The 19,935-nt window shown below is 42.7% G+C and overlaps 1 protein-coding gene across 1 annotated transcript in view; it reads right to left on the bottom strand.

Annotated features, from left to right (window-relative positions):
* WDR7 (WD repeat domain 7) overlaps window positions 1-19,935 on the bottom strand; it is a 312,876-nt gene that overhangs the window by 62,714 nt on the left and 230,227 nt on the right. Inside the window, 3 exon segments of the mRNA XM_025198163.1 lie at window positions 14,394-14,476; window positions 14,881-15,030; window positions 17,447-17,564. Of these exon segments, the coding sequence (XP_025053948.1) occupies window positions 14,394-14,476; window positions 14,881-15,030; window positions 17,447-17,564 (351 nt within the window).

The raw sequence follows: 19,935 nt of genomic DNA, 5'->3' as shown, positions 1-19,935 counted from the left end.
TATATATATATATATTTTAATAAAGCACTCTAAATTTGAGAAATACCTTTATATTTTTAGGAAAGACTAGAATGAATGTTTGAATAGCATCCCTGGTAAGTTCCATGCCCCTCTATCCACACAATCTACTTCTAGGAAAGTTATTAAAAATTAAAATATCAGATGTGTGCTTAGTAGGTATTTGGTGAATAGTGAATCCAACAATGAGATATTATAGTATTTTTTTCTAATACCTCTTTCGGTATATTCTAGAATAGATTACTTTTTAAATTTCTCAAAGCATAACTGACTATTGTCAATGCTTCTATTGCTTCTGTAACTGTTTTGGGCCACGCCACGATAGAATTTAAACTCTCTCTCACAGATAGATGAGCTGTAAATAATTACTGGCAACTTGACATCTCTTTGTTGAATGTTTATAATGTGAAAAATGATTATAACATGAAACATTAATTCTAGAAGAGTTAACATTTTTTTTAATGGAATTTAATCAACGTACTGATTCCTCCACTTCAGTATTATGGGAAACTACTAAAGCCTTCATACAAGGGCATATAGTATCTTACATTTCTGGAAGAAGAAAAACATGTGATACAGAAACAGATACTTTAACAAGAAAAATTAAGTCTTTAGATGAGGACTGTCACAAATCCTTTGCCTGATTACGCAGCTTAGTTCAACATTATTAAAATTGGGGGAATGTGCAGGTAGGTTACTAGCATGCAGACTAAAAGAATAAATCCAATCATAATAAAATAGATTCATAGATGTAGGGTCAGAAGGGACCCAAGTAGATCTTTAAATCTGACCCCCTGCCCTGGGCAGGTGAGAAAACTGGGCTCATATGACCCTAGCTAGGTAACTATCCAGCCTCCTCTTAAAGACCCCCAAGGTAGGAGCCAGCACCGCCTCCCTTGGAAGTTGGCTCCAGATCCTAGCTGCCCTGACTGTGAAGTAGTGCCTTCTAATGTCCAGCCTGAACCTACTTTCAAACAGCTTACGGCTATTATTCCTTGTTACTCTGGGAGGTGCTCGGGGGAACAGGGACTCTCCCATTCCCCACTGGTCCCCCCTGGTAAGTTTATAGATGGCCCCCAGGTCCCCTCTCAGCCTTCTCTTGTGAAGGTTGAACAGGTTCAGGTCCCACAGCCTGTCCTCATAGGGTCTGTCCTGCTGTCCCCAGATCATGCAAGTGGCCCTCCTTTGGACCCTCTCGATGCTGGCCACATCCCTCCTAAAGTGCAGCGCCCAGAAGTAGATGCAGTACTCCAACTGTGGCCTGATCACCTCCTTGGCCCTGCTTGTGATGCATCTGTGGATGCATGACAAGGTGTGGTTAGCCTTACTGACCCCATCCTCACATTGGCGGAACATGTTCATTTTGGAATCGATAATGACTCCAAGATCTCTTTCTGCCTCTGTGCTTTCGAGAAGGGAGTTCCCCAACCTATAGGTATGCTGCTGGTTCCTACTGCCCAGATGCAGCACCCTGCACTTGTCTGTATTGAATCCCATCCTATTCTCATTCGCCCACCCCTGTAACCTGTCCAGGTCCAGCTGTATCCTGTCCCTCCCTTCTGGCATGCCCACCTCGCTCCAAATCTTGGTGTCGTCAGCGAATTTGAACAGGGTGCTTTTCACCCCCTCGTCCAAGTCGCTGATAAAGAAATTGAACAGCGTGGACCCGAGGACTGAGCCATAAGATAGCAGCCATTCTCCAGAGAATATGCATATGACATAGAAACAAATTAAACAATTTTAACAATCTATCTGGCTAAAAAATGAAATAAATATATACCACAAAGGATATGTTTAGCAAATGGCAATTTCAATGGCAATCAGAACATGTAACTTATTTGGCTATTAAAATATCAAAGAATATTGTTATTGGCTACCAAAACTTTTAGAAGAGTCTCGATACTGTGTTACACAGTCTGAACATGTGGAGAAGTCTGGCACTATCCTTGTGGGGGTCATGTTTAAATTTTGACAATAATGTATTGCCTCTCCTAATTTATCAATTATGTAACCTACTAGCTACGATCCCCCCTCCCAATCCTATTTTGATAAAATCAACCAAGTGTTTAGCAGGTTTCTATGGGGAAAGGATTAAAGGGCTCAACTTTAAATTTAAAAAAGATGGAAGTGTTGGAGTGATGTAGCTATGATGATTCAAGAATCATCATAATTCATCAGATTCAGGAATCATCAAGAGGCAAGGATTTTTTTTTGGATGATATCTTTTATTGGACCAATTGCACGGTTGGGATAAAGTCAGACAAGCCAAAAGCGTTTTTCATCAGGTCTTTTTCCATCCAAAAAGATGGAACTACCAATTGAAATAGGTAACTTTCAGCTGTGAGTCTTTTACAATATCATAATGCCTTCTTAAGTCGGATAAGAACTGGATGAGTGACATAACCTGATAACTCTCCTGAATGGGTGGGAATTGAACAGGCAGTTATGTTTCCCCTTTGCTTGTAAACCATTTTAGGCTCAACTTATCACTGGGAGTGTCCACATGAGACACATTACTGTGCAGTTGCCAAGTTTATTGCACAGTAAAAGCACACGTCTACATGTGTGCATGCTTATTGCGCAGTAAAAACCCTTAATCACACTTAAATTTGCTACCTGCAGGTAGCAAATTTAAGCATGATTAGTAACTGCACAGTAACGCACAGGTAGATGTGCAAATCTGGGAGCAAATCTGCTGCCAGGTCAGCCCAGTCACTAGAAGGCCAGCCTGAGGCCAGCCCCAGGGCTGCAGCCTAGGAGCCTCTCCTATTTCAGGGCTGGGATGCCTCTATGGCAGCCCTTGTCTGCAGGCTACAAAAGCCTGCAGACATATTGTGCCCTAGGGCACACACACCAGGGAGCCACTGCTGTGCCACACAGCAGCCAGGGCAGTGCTGTTGGGGCAGCAGCTTGGAGAAGGTTGCTGCAGCCCCTGTCCAGCTTTGTCAGCTCCCCAGAGCTGCCCCACTGCCACCTGCTAGCAGCAGGGCCAGCACCACCTGACTGCTGCACACCCCCAGTAGCCTGCCCTGTGCCAGCAGGTGCTGCGGGGCATAGCCTCTGCCACGTGGCTCCCAGTCCCTTGCCATGCCCCTGTGCTGGGTGCTGCTGGCAGCTGCCCAGGGCTGGCAACAGTGGGACAGCTGGGTGGGGGCCCAGAGAGCTGGTGTGGGTCCAGCTCATGACCTCATCCTCACCATCCAGGCCCATCACTACCCAGGTGCACATGTCCATGACTTCCATTTGGAGTCCCAATGGGAGCCAGGAGGACACTGGTGACCTCATGGTGCTCTAGGACGATGCAGAGGTGCTGTGCCAGTTTGAGTGGGGCGGGCGCTCCAACACCCACATTTCTGAGGCCCTGTTGGGTGGAATGCAGGAGAGAGGGCACAACTAGTCAGCATGGCAGTGCCGCATAAAGGTCAAGGCCTTGCAGGCACAGTGGGTCGCTGTGACTGACCAGAATTATTGGTCCAGCTGTGCCGCCAAGACCATGCCCTTTACACAGCAGCTGACCTGTATTTTGGTGCCCTGGGACCCAGGCTGCAACCACATGGTGTACACCAGCACAGGTAGCCTGCCCAAGCCCCCACCCTGCCCTGGTCCTTCTGGTGACACATCACCGAAGGAAGGGCCCTTAGATGTGCAAAATACCATCCTGAGCCAGGCTGTGCAGGCCATGGATGATGATTGTCGGGTCCTGGACACTGTTCTGGGTCTGGTTTCCGCTGCTGCCCAGACCCCATCCCTAGCCCCACAGGTCCCCTGGCAGCTGCATGCCACTCCCACCTGGGCCTGGAAGGAGGCCCTTCACCACCTTCTGTCACCAGAAGCCCCTGCCTGGCCATCACCCTGGGTCTGCTATCACCCAGTCCCCCACCTAGGCCCAGGCCCGCCACTTGCCCCAGCTCCATGTGGCTGAGGAGCCAGAACAGCCAGCAGCAAGGATGATTCCATGCTGACCCTGTTGGCCATGGAGAGCCCCTGGCAGAATGGGAGCAGCCCATGCCAGAGGACCAGTGGCTGCTGTCGTGCTGGGTGTGGGGGAGGGACACACTGACATGACAACCCTCTGCCCACACCACAGTGTGCGTACCCACCAGGGAACAGCCCAAGGCTGGGGTGGCTGGCTGCCTGCCCCCAGGCTCTGCCCCTAGGTGTCCCCACCCCACAGCCCCCCACTCCAGGACACCAAAAAGAAGTTTATAAATAGTCTTCACACTGGGAAAGGGTTTTTATTGTTGGTGGGTGGGAAGGGGGCTCTGTGTATTGAGCGGGGAGGAGTGGAGGGGTGTGATGCGAGGGGAAAAAGAAGAGTTGTTTGGACATGTGTCTGCCATGAAAGTGGAGCTAGGGGTGGGCAGTGGGTCAGAGCAGGGAGTGCTAGAGTAGGCAGTCAGCTACAGCGTCCTATACTCGGTGCCCCCGCCCCCACTGGTGGGTGCGTGGTGCTCCTGGTGCCTCTGCAGGGGGGACCTGACTCTGCCACTGCAGGTGGTACTCCTGCTGCCAGGCCACCTCTGCCCATTACACCACCTCCATCTAGGCCTCATGGAAGAGCTTTCCTCAGGCTTCATAGATATTAGGCAGCACACAGACTGTGATGAGGATGACCCAGGGGAGGTTCTCCTCAGCAACCTTGAGGTGGGCAATGAGGGAGTGCCAGTGGCTCTTGAGGTGGCCAAAGGCACACTCAACCAGGGCATGGGTCTGGCTCTGGCAGCAATTAAAGTGGGCCTGGTGGGGGTCCAGGTGGCCAGTGGAAGGTTACAGGGCAGGAGCGGGTAGGCAGGGTCCCCGATGAGCAGGGGCACAACCATGATGGCGCCCAGTTGCAGGTCTGGCACACCCAGTGCAAAGCGACCCACCCACTCTCCACCAGTCCCATCAGACCAGAGTACTGAAAGACATGGGTATTGTGCGCATTGCCTGCCTAGCTGATGTTCACATGGGTAAACATACCCTTGTGGTCCACAACAGCCTGCAGGACCATGGAATGAAATCCCCTGCAACTGTAATATGGGCAGTCTCCATGGGGCGGGCAGGTGACCAGGATGTGGGTCATGTCCAGGGCCCCAGTGCACTGGGGGAACCCAAGTGCATTGAACCCTGTCAGCACTGCCAGGGGGTAATGGAAATGGAGCACAGTGTGCCCCAGCATGTTCTGGAGGGTCCTGCACACCTCCAGAACAGCCTTCACAGCAAGGGCCTTGCCCACACCGAACCATTTGTCCCACATACCGGAGGCTGGTGGGTGTGGACAGCTTCAGCAGCTTGAGGGCCGTGGTGTTGGTGGGGAGGGTTGGGCTTATGCCAGTGCCCTGCTGCTTCAGGTGGGGCTGGAGCTGCTAGAGCAGATCTCAGAAGGTAGCCTGGGTCAGTTGGAAGGTGTCCAGTCACTGCTTATCATCCCAGGTCTGCTGGATGAGGTTGTTGCCACCAGTGCTGGCTGGCACAGCAGGCCCATTGGTGGTGGGGTTGGAGGCCCAGGAAGGTGACAGCAGCCCTGGTGGTAGCATCATGGAGCCCCTTGTTGGCATCCCTGGCAGTGGCAGCTGCGCAGAGGTGGCAGCCATGGGATGATGAGCTGCAGGTGGATAGGTGGTCGCTGGTTGTGGGGGAGCTGGGCAGGGTGATGGCCAGCAGGGCAATCGTGGTGGCCAGCAGGATCCCGGGATGCTAGTTGCACCTGGTCAGGGTAAGACAGCCATGGGCCAGGGTAGCCATAGCACGGGGGTGCAGAATGGGCATGGACAAAGCTACCATGTGCTGCCTCTGTGTTTGCCATGCTGCTTCTGACCAAAGGCTGTTCAGAGTGTGGGGCTGGCTTTTAAAGAGGGCTGCCAGAAGCTGGCATCTGCAACCAGAGCCTGGAGCTCTCTTCAGTGGCCACAGGGGCACATTGCAGGGCCACAGGGACCCGACAGCAAATTGGCTCCCTAATCCTCACATGTGTAGACACCTACCCAAAAACCCTTAGTATACAGTAGCTTACTGCACAGTAAATCTAAGATGGAGTAAATGCATATGTAGACATGGCCACTTGCCTTCTTAACTCTCTAATCTTTACAATTTTTGCAGCCTGACAAGTTTAAAAAAAAAAATGAACACTTACAGTGTAATTAGGGATGAAACTTCAGTTAAGGCCTCCTATTTGGTACAATCCCTTTTTGAAATATGGGTCCCACAAACTGCAATGGAGAAAGTGGGTGTATAAGGGTATTGTACATGTAGAACAGCTTCTAGTGGGAAATCATTTTAAATCCTTCTCTGAGATATGTGATGACTTCAACCTTCCAAAAAAACCAGCTGAATTGCAATATGTTGCAATTGTATCCAGTACTGAAAAAAATCAGCGTGGACCTTTAGGAAATGCACTGGATAGACTATAATTTTGCCTTGAAATTTTATTTTCTTCTCCATTCTGTGCCATCACTTTATGAATATATATCACGTAACAGACCTGGTATGGACTATTTCAGACTTTTGTGGAATGAAGACCTAGGTATTCAGATGACAGAATCCTAGTGGAAATCAGCAATTTAGAATATTTTACCATCTACAGCTGTTTTCAGACTGCACTGATATAACAGAAGATCATTTTTCATTTTCACTGGGCTCCCTCTAAACTTAAAAAAATAAATATACTGCCAATAGATGTGTTGGAGATGCACTGCATCACAGGCAACACTCAGTCATATGTTTTTGTCATGCCCTGTTATCAATTATTTTCAGAAAGACATTATAACCTGAGTTAATATGGTTTTAAACACAGCTCCAATACCTTTGGCAAGTATGTGTATTCTTGGGTCTATACCCAAGGAGGTCAAATAGAAACATGTCAGATTGCACTTCTACAACAGTCCTTTACTAATGACTCTCAGGATTATATTACTCCATTGGACAAGTAGGACATCTCCAATGGTTGAAACCTGCTTTAGTGAGATGGCACAACTGGCATCTATGCAGAGAGTCATGTTTTGCAGGTTTAACTGCTTCAACAAGCTTGGCACAATTTAGAGAGATTTCTTAGAATACACTGGTAATTAAATTATTAGTCCTTACACACTTATATTTTTTCTTCTTCTATCCCTCCTCCTTCCTTTCTTTTCCGTTCTCTTTCTCCCTCCCTTTACTGTGTATTGCTTGTGACAGATATGTATGTAGCTCATGTTGAGATATATATATTTCAGATTTCTGTGTTGCATTTAAAAAAAATTACTTAAAAAAATATTACTGTTCAGTAAATACATCTCATTACTGTAATTACTTAATAGTCCAATCTACATGAAAATTGGACTCTGTATTTAAGGTTTGGTGTTAATATCTTGTTTTGCTTAACCTTTGGAATTATTACTATTTTCCAATATGTATACATTAAATGTATTGTGGATTATTTTATTACTATAAACAATTAATTAATGAAATCATTAATATTTATTAGTATTTTCTGCTGATGGAATTTCTCCATTATAAATGGCAGTGTAAAAGATTTGTTTGTTTAAATTCAGCCGAACTTTGTGTTTGGGGAAAAAAGAGTAGCATACGAACAGTCAGTCAATCCCATTCTGAGGTCCTGAATTAGAAAAGTTTGTTGAACTTGCATCCGGAATGTCTCTGTTCAGGAGAACTACTTATATGCATGAAGTTGCTAAATCAGAGCATAAGAATGTCTTAGGAAAATTGATAAGAAAATAAGAAGAAGCCAGTAAGAACAACCAGCCAATAAGAGAAGCCAATAAGAATTTCTCTGACTTCAATTTTATCTGAAATGTTTCTCAGAATTTCAGAAATACTTTACTTTCCTCCAGCTACACTTTAGATTTGATTGTTTTTGTTAGGATTTTAAAATTTCTGTCAAGTATTTATGGAATATTGGTAAATACTAGTCTATATAGAGCGTGACACAAGTTACTGTCATTCTATACAGAGAAACAAAATTCTAGGGAAAACCATTATCAATCCAGATCAAGCATTGTAAAATATATTGCTTATTAGAGTCATAAGCAAGTGGGATTTATTCAGGTTCACAGTCATGAACAGGATGACAGTTAAATCTGTATGCCAAGGAAAGCTAATCCAGTGTTTGAATCTGAATACTGTTCCTTGATGCCATGGGTTTAAGAGCCTAGTGGAGATGGGATTTTATCTAAAAAGGCACACTTCAAGATGCTGATTATTAAAAGCCAACAGAGAAAAAAGGAAAAAATTGAGATAAACAGGCCTAATAATATTGTTCAGTCTGTTCAAGTAACAGACTCAGTCACAACAGGTATGCACATTTAATACAGCATAGTAGGGAGATCATTAAGGTACTAAAAAAAATAGTAAAGGGATTATGTCCAAGTGCCATAACCTCTTGGACCATCTTCACTGATTCAATGATTTGTTCAAATCACATGAAAATTTCCACTAATATAAAAAATGAGTTCAGTGAAGTGCTGCATCATTTTTACAATAGTCATAACTATGTACAGTTAGAGATACTATCAGCAATTTAACAAAATGTAAATGTTAAAAACTGCAACATAAAACTACAACACAATGTGGAGATATCTTACATGAATATCTACTTGCCCTGACATTTACATTTCCATCTAAGTCTTTTAAAGTATCAGTAGAAAGGAAGATTATCGTTATCAGTTGCATACCTGTCAACGGTATAACTGTTCTTTTCTTAAAACTGCTCTTCTTTTCTTAGCTTGTTAAATTAAAATACAGCCAATGATATACCATAATCTGTAAGTGTGTTAATGTGTTATAACCATGGTATTTATGACACCCTAAGGATATTGTAAATATTCATATACAATACATCACATTTTATTATTTGTGAGTATCAAACATTAAGAACAAAGAGGTAGACTTTCAAAGGCAGAGACAGGAGGTAAGTGTCTAACTCCAACTGAAGGTCAATAGCAATTAGCTGCCTAACTACCATTTATGCCTTTCAGCCTCCCCCAAACCTGCCAAACCATCAACAATATGAGCATGAAGAGAAAAAGGAAAAAAAATCCACTATGTTCCTGGCTAGCTAAAATGATACGTATTAATTCTTTAAACTCAAAAGGAAAAGAAAGACAATCTCTGAAACAGACAATTCAAAACACTCTCTCAGCAGCTTACACACAACAGACTACAAGACAGCTTTAAAACCACCAACAGGGCTGTATTGATATGTGTGAGGTTTAATTTTAATTGAATCCTATACACTGAGTGTGAGAGGGTCTTAAAAATTAAAAAAAAAAATAAATCAGATAAGACCCTTTGTGCTCTACTACTTGACATATGAATTAGCAACAAAAGAAGTGTAGGCCTCTCACGTATGTAGTATGTATTCTCTGAAGTTGAGCTTTTGTTCCATGCTTATAAATTCTGTTCATCTTTCAGACACTAACGGGGGAACAGTAAACCTTGACAGATAAATTAAAAATTATTCAAGGGGGAACTGGTCATACTGGCAAGCATGGTCATGTGGGAAGTAGGTGATCCACTGGAAACGATGATCATAATATCATAAGAAGGTTAGTAGTGATTAGGCAGGACAGACACATGGAACATATCCTGCTAACCTGGCAAAAGGTATGAATAGTAGTAACAAATCAGGAGAAGCTGCCCAGTTTTCCTCCTGCCCAGGCAGGAGGTCGGACTTGAAGATCTACAAGGTCCCTTCCGACCCGACTTCTATGATTCTATAAGATCTCTTTTCACCTACTTATCTGTCTTTGAAGACATGAGGAGCAAGTGGCAGTTGTAACAAACTCAGATTATTACATGCAGATGTTTTGCCGTGATTATTTCTTGTTATCTCAAATTCCTTGTTCCAGCTGGATGCCTGTATTATGTCCCTAGGGATCAGGATGGCAGGCCTTGAACATGCACATCTTTTAGGACACAATTAATTTTTATGTTTCCCCACAGTCAGGCTGACAGCCACTGTACAGTGTGTGGGGTGTGTCGGGTGTGTGTATAAAACAAATGCAAACGGAAGCTCAGGCTGCATTTCTTGTAATTATGCCTAATTTTCAACTGTTAGTTTGATTGTAGGAGTCAGGCCTTACCATTAAAAAGGGGACATCATTAAAAATCATCCACTTGATAATGAGGTTCTGATGAACAGCAGGGGTCAAAGAATAAGGCTACCACTCCCTTCTAAGTGATATGCACATTGCTGTAAGACCAAATTTTGGCAGCAGAATACACTTTGCTGAGGCTATGAGAAAGCAGTTAGGTTGGTGGTTTCATAAGTGCCTCCTCAGCATCCTTGGTCATCTTATTCTGTCATAGGTGAAGGATCTCAAGACAAGCAATGCTGTTTGTAGTTTGGCCTCTACAGTCCAATGGACAGAATCTGTATTTCAAATTTGGCATAATATGAATCTCCTACATGTACCAAGTTACTTATACGGGCTATTTTTAAAAGTTGGAGCCTTCCCTTTATACTTCTTTTTTACTAAGTATGCTTGAGGCAATGAATTTTCATTTCAATGCATAAGCATCTCTAAGGTATGGGCAGAAGCACTTCTAATATATTCTCCACTTAAATATAGAATCATAGGGCTGGAAGGGACCCCGAAGGATCATCGGGTCCAGCCCCCTGCATAAGCAGGAAAGAAATCTGGGGTCAGGTGACCCCAGCCATGTGACCGACCGTCCAGTCATCTCTTGAAGACCTCTGGGGTAGATGACTGCACCACCACTGGGGAGAGCTTGTTCCATAGTCTGGACACCCTAGTTGTAAAGAAGTTTTTCCTAATGTTCGGCCTGAAACTATCTTCCAAGAGTTTGTGGCCATTGTTTCTAGTTTTCCCCCAGGGTGCTCTAGTGAACAGTTGTTCACCGAGCCTCTGATGTACACTTCTGATATAAGAAGCCGCAATCAGGCCCCCCTCTCAGCCTTCTTTTCTTTAGGCTGAAGAGTCCGAGATCCCTCAGCCTCTCCTCGTATGGCTTGCAGTGCAAGTCCCTGATCATATGGGTGGCCCTTCTCTGGACCCTCTCAAGCTTTAGCACATCCTTGTTGAAGTGCAACGTCCAGAACTGGATGCAATACTCAAGCTGCAGCTGCACCAATGTTGAGTAAAATGGGAAAATCACTTCTTCGGATTTGCTGGAGATGCATCAATTGATGCATGCCAGAGTTTTATTGGCCCTAGCAGCTACTGCGTCGCATTGCTGGCTCGTATTCATGCTAGGGTCTATTGTTAACCCCAGATACCTTTCATTTGTAGTGCTGGTCAGATTAGCAATGCCCAGCCTGTAGGTGTGCTGAGGGCTCTTCTTTCCAAGATGCAGCACTTTGCATTTCTGTACGTTGTACCTCATCTGGATCCGTTCTGCCCAACATGTCAGACTGTCTAGGTCTGCTTGTATCCACAGCCTATCTGCAGGTGTATCTGCACAACCACATATCTTGGTGTCATCCACAAACTTGGCCAATCGGCTTTTCACCCCCTCATCCAGGTCATTGTTGAAGATACTGAACAGCACTGGGTCAAGTACCGACCCCTGGGGTATGCCACTGCCCATATCTTGCCAGGACGACACCGATCTATTCATTTGGACTCTCTGTGTCCTACCTCGCAACCAATTTTACACCCACTTGATGGTCCTGCAGTTGAGCCTGATATCTTCCAGTTTTCTTATCAGTACCTCATGGGATACCAGGTCAAAGGTTTTCTGGAAGTTGAGCTATATGATGTCAACCACTTTTCTCTCATCCAGGTAACGAGTCACCTGATCATAGAAAGCAATGAGGTTGGTCAGACAAGACCTGCCCGCAATGAAGCAATTAGAAGTTAAGCTAATTGGCCTGTAGCTTCCTGGGTCTTCACGCTTCCCCTTCTTGGAGATGGGCACAACACTGGCCCTCTTCCAGTCCTCTGGGATTTTTCCAGAGGCCCATGATTTTTGAAAGACCTCTTCCAGGGGCTCTGCAATTACTTTGGCCAACTCTTGCAGCACTCTTGGGCGCAGTTCATCCAGTCCTGCTGATGTATATATGTCCAATTTCTTTAACTGATTGTGCACCAGTTCTATGGCAATGGTGGGAACTGTGTCAATCCTGCCCTGTTCGTTCTATGCTCTACCTGGCATGTTGTTCCCCTTGGTCTTGTGAAAGACCGAGGCAAAGTAGTCATTTAGGAGTTCTGTTTTTTCCTGAGTGGTAGTGACCAGGTATCCTGAGGCATTGAGCAGCGGCCCCACACACCCATTAGTTTTCCTTTTACTCCCTATGTAGCTAAAGAAGGACTTCTTGTTGTTCTTGATTCTTGTAGCTAGTTTTAGTTCAGTTTCTGCCTTAGCTTGCCTAATCTGTTTTCTACAAGTGCAGGCCATTGTCAAGTAGTCTTCCTTAGAGGCTGTCCCAAGCTTCGATTGTTTGTATGCCTCTTTCTTTTTCTGTAGAAGGGCTGCAACTTCCCTGCTTAGCCAAGAGGGTTTTTTGACCCTTCTGCTACTTTTTCTCTGTAAGGGAATGGATTTTTTCTGAGCCTTAAGGATGTATCCTTAAGGAATGACCATTCTTCTCCTGCTCCCTTTACCTGTGGTCCTTGGTCTCTCAGGGCATTCTCTACTAGTGATCTGAGCTTATAAAAATATGTGTTTTTGAAGTCTAAAACTTTGAGCTTGGTATCTGTTTTGTCAGCCTTGCGATGGACCGTGAACGTAATGAATTCATGGTCACTATTGCCTAGGCTGCCCTCTATGTTTAAGTTGGTCACCAGGTCATCCCCTTTGGCCAGGACCAGGTCAAGAACTGCATTTCCTCTAGTTGGTTTGTGCACCTCCTAAGTCAAAAAAAGCTCTTTGGTGCTGGTCAGAAAGGATCGTGATTGATTCAAGCTGACTGAGCATTCCTCCCAGGAAATGTCTGGGTAGTTGAAATGACCCATGACAACCATGTCCCATGCATGCATGGCCTCTGTTAGTTCATGGGGAAACGCTATATCAAATTCCTCCCCTTGGTTAGGCGGCCTGTAATATACACCTACAGTCAGGTCTCTCTCGCTGCACCTCCCCCAGAGCTAGACCCAGAGGGTTTCAAGCTGTTCTTCTTTGGGGCCAACATGGGCCTGTAGGGCGGTGTACTGCTCCTTCACACAGAGGGTGAACACCCCCACCTCTCTTCCCTACCTGATCCCTTCTGTGAAGGACGTAGTCCTTTATGGCTACGTTCCCGTCATGAGAGGAGTCCCACCAGGTCTCTGTGATCCCTACTAGATCGTTGTGCCCAGTGGAAAAGCAGGAGGACTAGTTCCTCCTGCTTCTTCCCCATGCTTCTGGCATTGGTGTACGGGCAATATGAGTCACAAACACTTTAAGGAAAAGTTGAGAGAGAATATAAAGATGTAATGAAAAAAAATCATATTCTTTGCTGATCATTTTGAAATGTTATACTGGAAAGAAAGCAGGAAAAGTGATTAAACATACATGACTGGGAGTCAGAATATCCATGTCGTTTTTCCTTTTTTTTCCCTCACAGATAGTATTTGAAAAATCACTTCACTTCTGAGTGCCTCAGTTTTCCCACCTGTACAATCGTGGTAATAACTCATTTCTTTAAAAAAGTAAAGAACTTTAAAGATCTTGGAGGTAAGATATTGTTGAAGGGTAGAGCACTGTTGTCAATGTTGTCAAAACAGTTGTTCTCAACCTCTTTTAGGCTCAAGGCACCCCTTGGAAAAATGCCAATGCTTAGCTTTCACTTATTCTTCCATAGTCAAAAAGAATAGAGTAATTATTTTGTTGCAAAGAACTCAGAAAGACCACAACAGGTGAAAATGTTTTTGAGACTATGGCTTCCTATTTCAAATCTCCTAATTCATCTTGTAAAATATGTGTAGGTATTTGCACACTTAATGGTGCTAATATTGTGTCGTGCCCCTCAGCACCCTTGGAAGGATCTCATGGCACCTCAGAATGCCGTGGCACCCTGTTTGAGAATCATTGCACCTGAACAAAATGAACTGTGGTGGTTATCACTATGGTGAAAGATAGTTATTCAGTGACCCTGAGCAATTTCTGTTATTTATGATAGGTGAATAAAAAAGCACAGTAGGATTGTAAGGTAATTTTGAGACATTGCCAGCCTAAAAATATATTTTACCGTGTGTGGACTTTTAAACGGAAGCACTCTCAAGGGCTAGTAATACTGCTACTCATTTCTGACTTTGTCCTCTCTCACATATAATAGGGATTAGAAAATCTGTATGCATTCATAGCATGCTGACAATAGCTGTAAATTTGAAGTCTTAAGGAGTAAACACTATGAGAAATATTGTATGATTGAATAGGGTCATTAAGCCAGCTATAGAAAGAAAAAATATTCATCACAAATCATTTTCCTTGCTGAGTTCTTAAGAAGCTTTTACCTGCATATGGCTGGAAAGCATTCCTGAAGTCCCTTTTTCTTGACTAAGGATCCTTCAAGGCAATACATGATGATGTCCATAACCTTGGAAACAAGAATTGAAATTGTTCAAACCACTTAATTTTAATGTTTCATAAAAAAAAAAAATCCTTCATAGCTACAGAATTTTCTAATTCTTGTCCTTGTCTGTATCTTTGATCCATAAATATAAAATATTCTCTTCTTAAAAACAAAACAAAACACACTATGCTGCATGCCATGAAATTTCCAACAATAGTACTGATAACTCAAGTGACCATTCATTCATAGTGTTAATAACCATTTCACAAAGCACTAAGCAACAGACAAACATTTGCTACTGAAGTCCTTAAAAACACTATGGCATTTAGTATAAGTGGTAGTTTCAGAAGAATAATTATGGTTAAGTGAAATGGATTATTACATGATTTCTCAAAAACATATGGACACACATTGCAAAACATTTTTACCTCTACAAGGAGATCAACCACATCTGTCGGCATCTTTTCAATAAGAATTTCAATGACTCTTAGGATCTCTCCTTTAGCTCGAGCAAGGGTTGTGGTGTGAATATTTTGTTGAGACTGAGTGTTTGCTGCCAAGGCAGTGTGTCTGTGAACCTACAAAAAATATTATGCATTTAACTACTGCGATCCACACACACTTCATCTACACTTATTATGGGCTTTCCATCTTAATTTCTTAATAACGGATCAGATTCCAAAATGAATATGATCTCTACCTGGGATGGAATACAAGTATTCAGGTGGGTTACTATATTGTGGGTGCATCTAAAAGAAATGCTACCGTTCAGTTGGTACTACACATTTATTTAGTACTTGTATTAGCAAGTACTAAATAAATGTGCAGTAACCAGAGTTACTGTCAGTGGCATAGGTGAATATCTTTTAAGTGATGCCACTGCGCAGTAGCCTAATAATACTGTGCAGAAGCATATTAGCACTGTCCTTGCTGTGATGTGCTGCTGCACAGTATTATTCGGCTACTGTGCAGTCAGCATCTTGTGTAGATGTACCCAGTTTTACCTTGTCACATCTTGTCTTTTTCACTGTGTTCATAAAGCCAGTGGTGGGGGGGCGGTAAGTCTGGGCAGGGAATATTGAAGTTTGCTGTTCATACCCTATTCTAAAATTACATCTTTGACCTGGAATGATTAGAAAGGGGGTGGGGAGGAAGCAGGCTTCAAAATGATTAAAAAGTAAATACCTAGTTTGATTGAACAGTCCAGAAGTCTCAAACCAAATTAACATATTTAAAGATAACATCTGGACAGAAATATTTCATAAAAAGCCTTTGTACTTTGGATAACTTATCTGCCTTACTTTGGAGATGTTTAAATTATTATTATTATTATTGTTTTAATAACAAACTCAGAACAGAATTCTTATTACAGTCTTTGACATGTTGGTAGATTTTATTTAGTGATTCACACTGATTAAAGGGGAGGTCAGAAGGATTATATTTTGGATTTAAAATGTATTGCAGGGAAAAAATGCTAATAGCATACTGTGATGCATTGACAGGCATGTTATATGCAAGTCACAGAAAATTATTCTTCCAATCTACTCAGCACTACTGAGGCCTTCTCTTCGAGCCCAGTGCCCAACTTTGGGTACACACACTTCAAGAAAAATATGAGAAACTTGGAAAGAGTCTTGGGGAGCATTAATATAACTAGAGGTCTAGAAAACATGTCATAAGAGGAAAGGTTGAGAGTACTAAGTGTATTTATTTTGGTAAAGAGATGACTCGGGGAGATTTGAAAACACAAAATACAAAGTGGGTGGTTGTAAAAAGGATAGTGATCTATGATTCCTGGGGACAGGACAAGAAGTAATGGTCTTAAATTGAAACAAAGAAGATTTAGGTTGGATATTAGGAAGAACTTCCTAATTCCAGGTTACTAGGCCCTGGAATAGGTTACTTAGAGAGGCTGTAGAATCTCTATTGCTAGAAATTTGTAACAGCAGGCTAAAACAACACTTGAATTAGTTAGCAGACAGGAATGATCCTGCTTTGAGCAGGGGACTGAACTGGAAGGTCCTTTCCAACTGTATTCTTCTATGATCTGCATGAGGCAGGGACTGCAGGAGATTGAACTAAGATGATGGAGGGATAGGCTGGTAGAAGGGAATTCCTAGATTCTTTGCTGCCCTTACTCCATTCCCTCCACCTCCCAACAATTCTAAGGAGGACCTGAATAAACCGAATAAATTTGTCTATCATAAGACAAGTTGGGTGGAGTGATGACCTAGGAAGCAGCATTTGTACTGCGACTGCCAACTTGGAGGAATAGGAAGAAGAGACTTTTATTCTCCCTTCCTTGCAACCAATTAAGAAAAAAAAAAATCTCTCACAGTACCATATAGAAATACCAAGAACAAAAAGACCTCTTTCTTCTCCTCCTGAACCTGACTTGCCTAAGCTATCTAAGGTGAAACACCAGGCTCTCATCTCATATTTCGAATGTTACTTGGATTTTACATGCTCAAAAATATCAGAACTCATCCATTAAAATATCTCGTTCTTTCAACCATTCACATAAGATGGACTGGATCAAAAGTCGAAACCAATAATCAATTTTCTTTCAGTCCTTAAATCAAGAATACCTGCATTGTCTAAGTAAGGTCTAAGGAAAAACTTAGTAAGTGGTATTTTGCCCACTGCTGTGCGTGTGAATTAGAAATTTATACAAGCATACATCAGGACACAGGAACTTTCTAAACCAATGTCAACCTGTCAAATCACCTTGCGCACCGGTTAACAATAGGTAGTTGCATAACGTGGGTGTTTTCATATCTCCAAGTAGTTTTGTATAATAACGAACCCATTTTTTCTCCAATAAGAACTAAGGTGTGTTTGGGGTTGGGTTTTTTTTCTAAAGGAGATTTAGCTGGTTTTTTTTAAATCACCTTTTTGGAGTAGTACAGTAGCAAAGCATAAAACTATTAAAAAATGGAGATCATTATTCTTTTGAAAGTACAGCTCAGTGAACGCTAGAAAAGTTCTTCTCACCTCCTTGGCAATAGTTGTTATGAAGGCGGGTGGTCTGGCAGTGGCAATGAGTGAGAGAGCATGTCGTGCAGAGCGGGCGGAGTCAGCTGCTGGATTCAGAGGCAACCCCATTGTGATGCTAAACAGGGATCAGACAAAGAGGGGGAAAAAGAAAAGAAGCATTAGAAATATAGAGTGAAAAGATTAGACACAGCTTATAATGTCAGTTCAAGGTCAACGGGAGCAGTCAAACAGTTAGAATATAATGGACTTTCAACAATGAGCAGTGATTAGGAGTCAGGGTGTTCTAGCATCAAATACAAAATCGAATAATTAACCATGAAGATTGAAAACAGTATGTGCATCTGTCCAAAGTGTTAAAAAGGCCTTGTTAACAAATTATCTAGCCGTAGCATTGAATACATATCAGAAAACCCAGGACAAGGCAAATAAAGAATGTCATACAAAGTATTTTTATGTTTTATTCTTTGTCAAAATTTAAAAAGTAGCTTCCAAATGCACCTTGTATAGTATTACTATTTACTTAATTTCATTAAGCCCTTAACAGAAGTCTAGGGGAAAGAAGGGGGTAAAAAGAAAGAAGAGATACTTCTTGTGGTACTGAAAACATTACATTTGGTTTCCTGGTCTGAATAGATTACTCAGCTTTAAATACTATGAACAGGACGAAAATAGAAAGAGAGACAAAATGAAGTATCTGATGTAGAATTGTTTTCTTTGTCTACCAAAATTATGCAAATGCTATTTCGATGTAGAACTGGGCTGGTTTTGCTGCTCAACTCCTTTTAAGTATAATGGACTCCATGAATCTAAACTTTTCACATGCCACAGTACTTACTACCACAAGATACGGGTAAGCAATCCAAGAGCTTTACTACAATAGTGTTCATCTAACACGTAGAAATAAAAAAAATGATAATAGAGAACTTCTGAAGCAACAACAACAACAAAAAGAAATCAAGCAGCTTACTTTATAATGCTGTATTTGGCTTTGTTACTTGACAGGAATAAAGTAGCCAAGTTATTCTTGTATGAAAATCTGCTTTTGCAACTATCACCACAAATTATACAAAACACTACTAAATGTTTTGGCAGCTGACAGCAATTTTAATAGTAGATCTGACAGATATTATCCAAGAGAGACAAACAAGTGTTGCTGCACTTGAATCAGGCCCCCAGTATAAACCAAGTGCCCAGGAAACAGTTACCTCCCTAAACTATGATAATATCTTACATGAAGAGAATAAGACGAATGCATAACATACCTCTCACCTGCGCTTAAGAAGAAGGCTATAAATCTGCCATTCCCATAAAAGCCATTCACCTGTTCATGTCCTAAGTGTTAAGGATCACGGGAAGTGAACACTATGGCAGGACAGCACTTAAACAATTTACATACTCAGCCAGATCCATTGGAGGGAGCCTCTCACCGACAAAACATAGTAGGAAGAACAAAAAGGATAGAAGAGAGCAAGTAACCAGAATAGGGAAGAGGGTTCTTTGCCACAGACCTCAGGATTTTTGCAGGACTGAAGAGAACATGCAGAGCAGTTTAAACTTCTTTTCTTAATACTCCCTGCCCTTTCAGAACTGTCCAGGCACTGGAGTTCAGTAAGACGAACCTCTACATACTCCTTTGAACATACATTTAAAATGGAAAACCTTCTGCTATTGCAGCAGAGGAAGAGAGGGGCACAAACGACTCATTGCCACCTCTGGTACAGATCTTCAAAGACTGCCTGTGGCTGAAAGCTTGGTCCTGCTGTTATGGAAGCAGCATCGGAATTCAAAGTTCATTGTGACCTGGTGCGGTGTCCCTCACTGAAACAGCTAGCTTTCTAGTCTTGATGACTGTGAGGAAAATATTCCAAACATGAACTGAATATAAACTAAGTGCTGCCTTCCGAACCCGCTGATAGTCTGAAACGAACAATCACTTAAGGAGCTGTAAAGTGCTTCTTCCATCTCCACCGGATACGAACACTAAAGCCTAACAATGATAACTAAACAAAAACCTTGTTAACATGTCTGCTACTAGTCATTTCTGCATGCAAATCCTACCAATCCCAGGTGCTAACAGTCCCAGCTCTGTTGCAGCTGCTCCTTTTACTCATGGACCTTCACCCTGACACTTTCTACACTGCAATCTGCAGTATTCCGAACAGAAAAAGGGGGTGAAGAATAGAATGAAACAAACGTGACCAGCCCTACAGTCTGTGCATTTATCATGTTTTGATTTCTCTGAAGCTGCTATACAAATCTCCTACAGTCTCGGCGGTGGCACATCACAGAATGTTAGGTCTGATCTACAAACCAGAGTCCAACACTCCTTTAAACAGGGAAATCTAACTTCACTGGTCAGTACAAGGGACTTGCAACTGGGGAAGTGTGGGACAAAAATTAGAACTCTGGCAGAAGATGTCATGTTCAAAGACCGACCGATTAAGGCATAAAGTTTTTCTAAAGTTATAGGTTATAGCAGAGGGAAA

Source organism: Alligator sinensis, unplaced genomic scaffold (assembly GCF_000455745.1).
Source record: "Alligator sinensis unplaced genomic scaffold, ASM45574v1 scaffold701_1, whole genome shotgun sequence".
In the NCBI taxonomy this organism is placed as follows: domain Eukaryota; kingdom Metazoa; phylum Chordata; order Crocodylia; family Alligatoridae; genus Alligator; species Alligator sinensis.
Note: the sequence above shows the minus strand (reverse complement) of the source record. Positions and strands in the feature narration are given on the sequence as shown.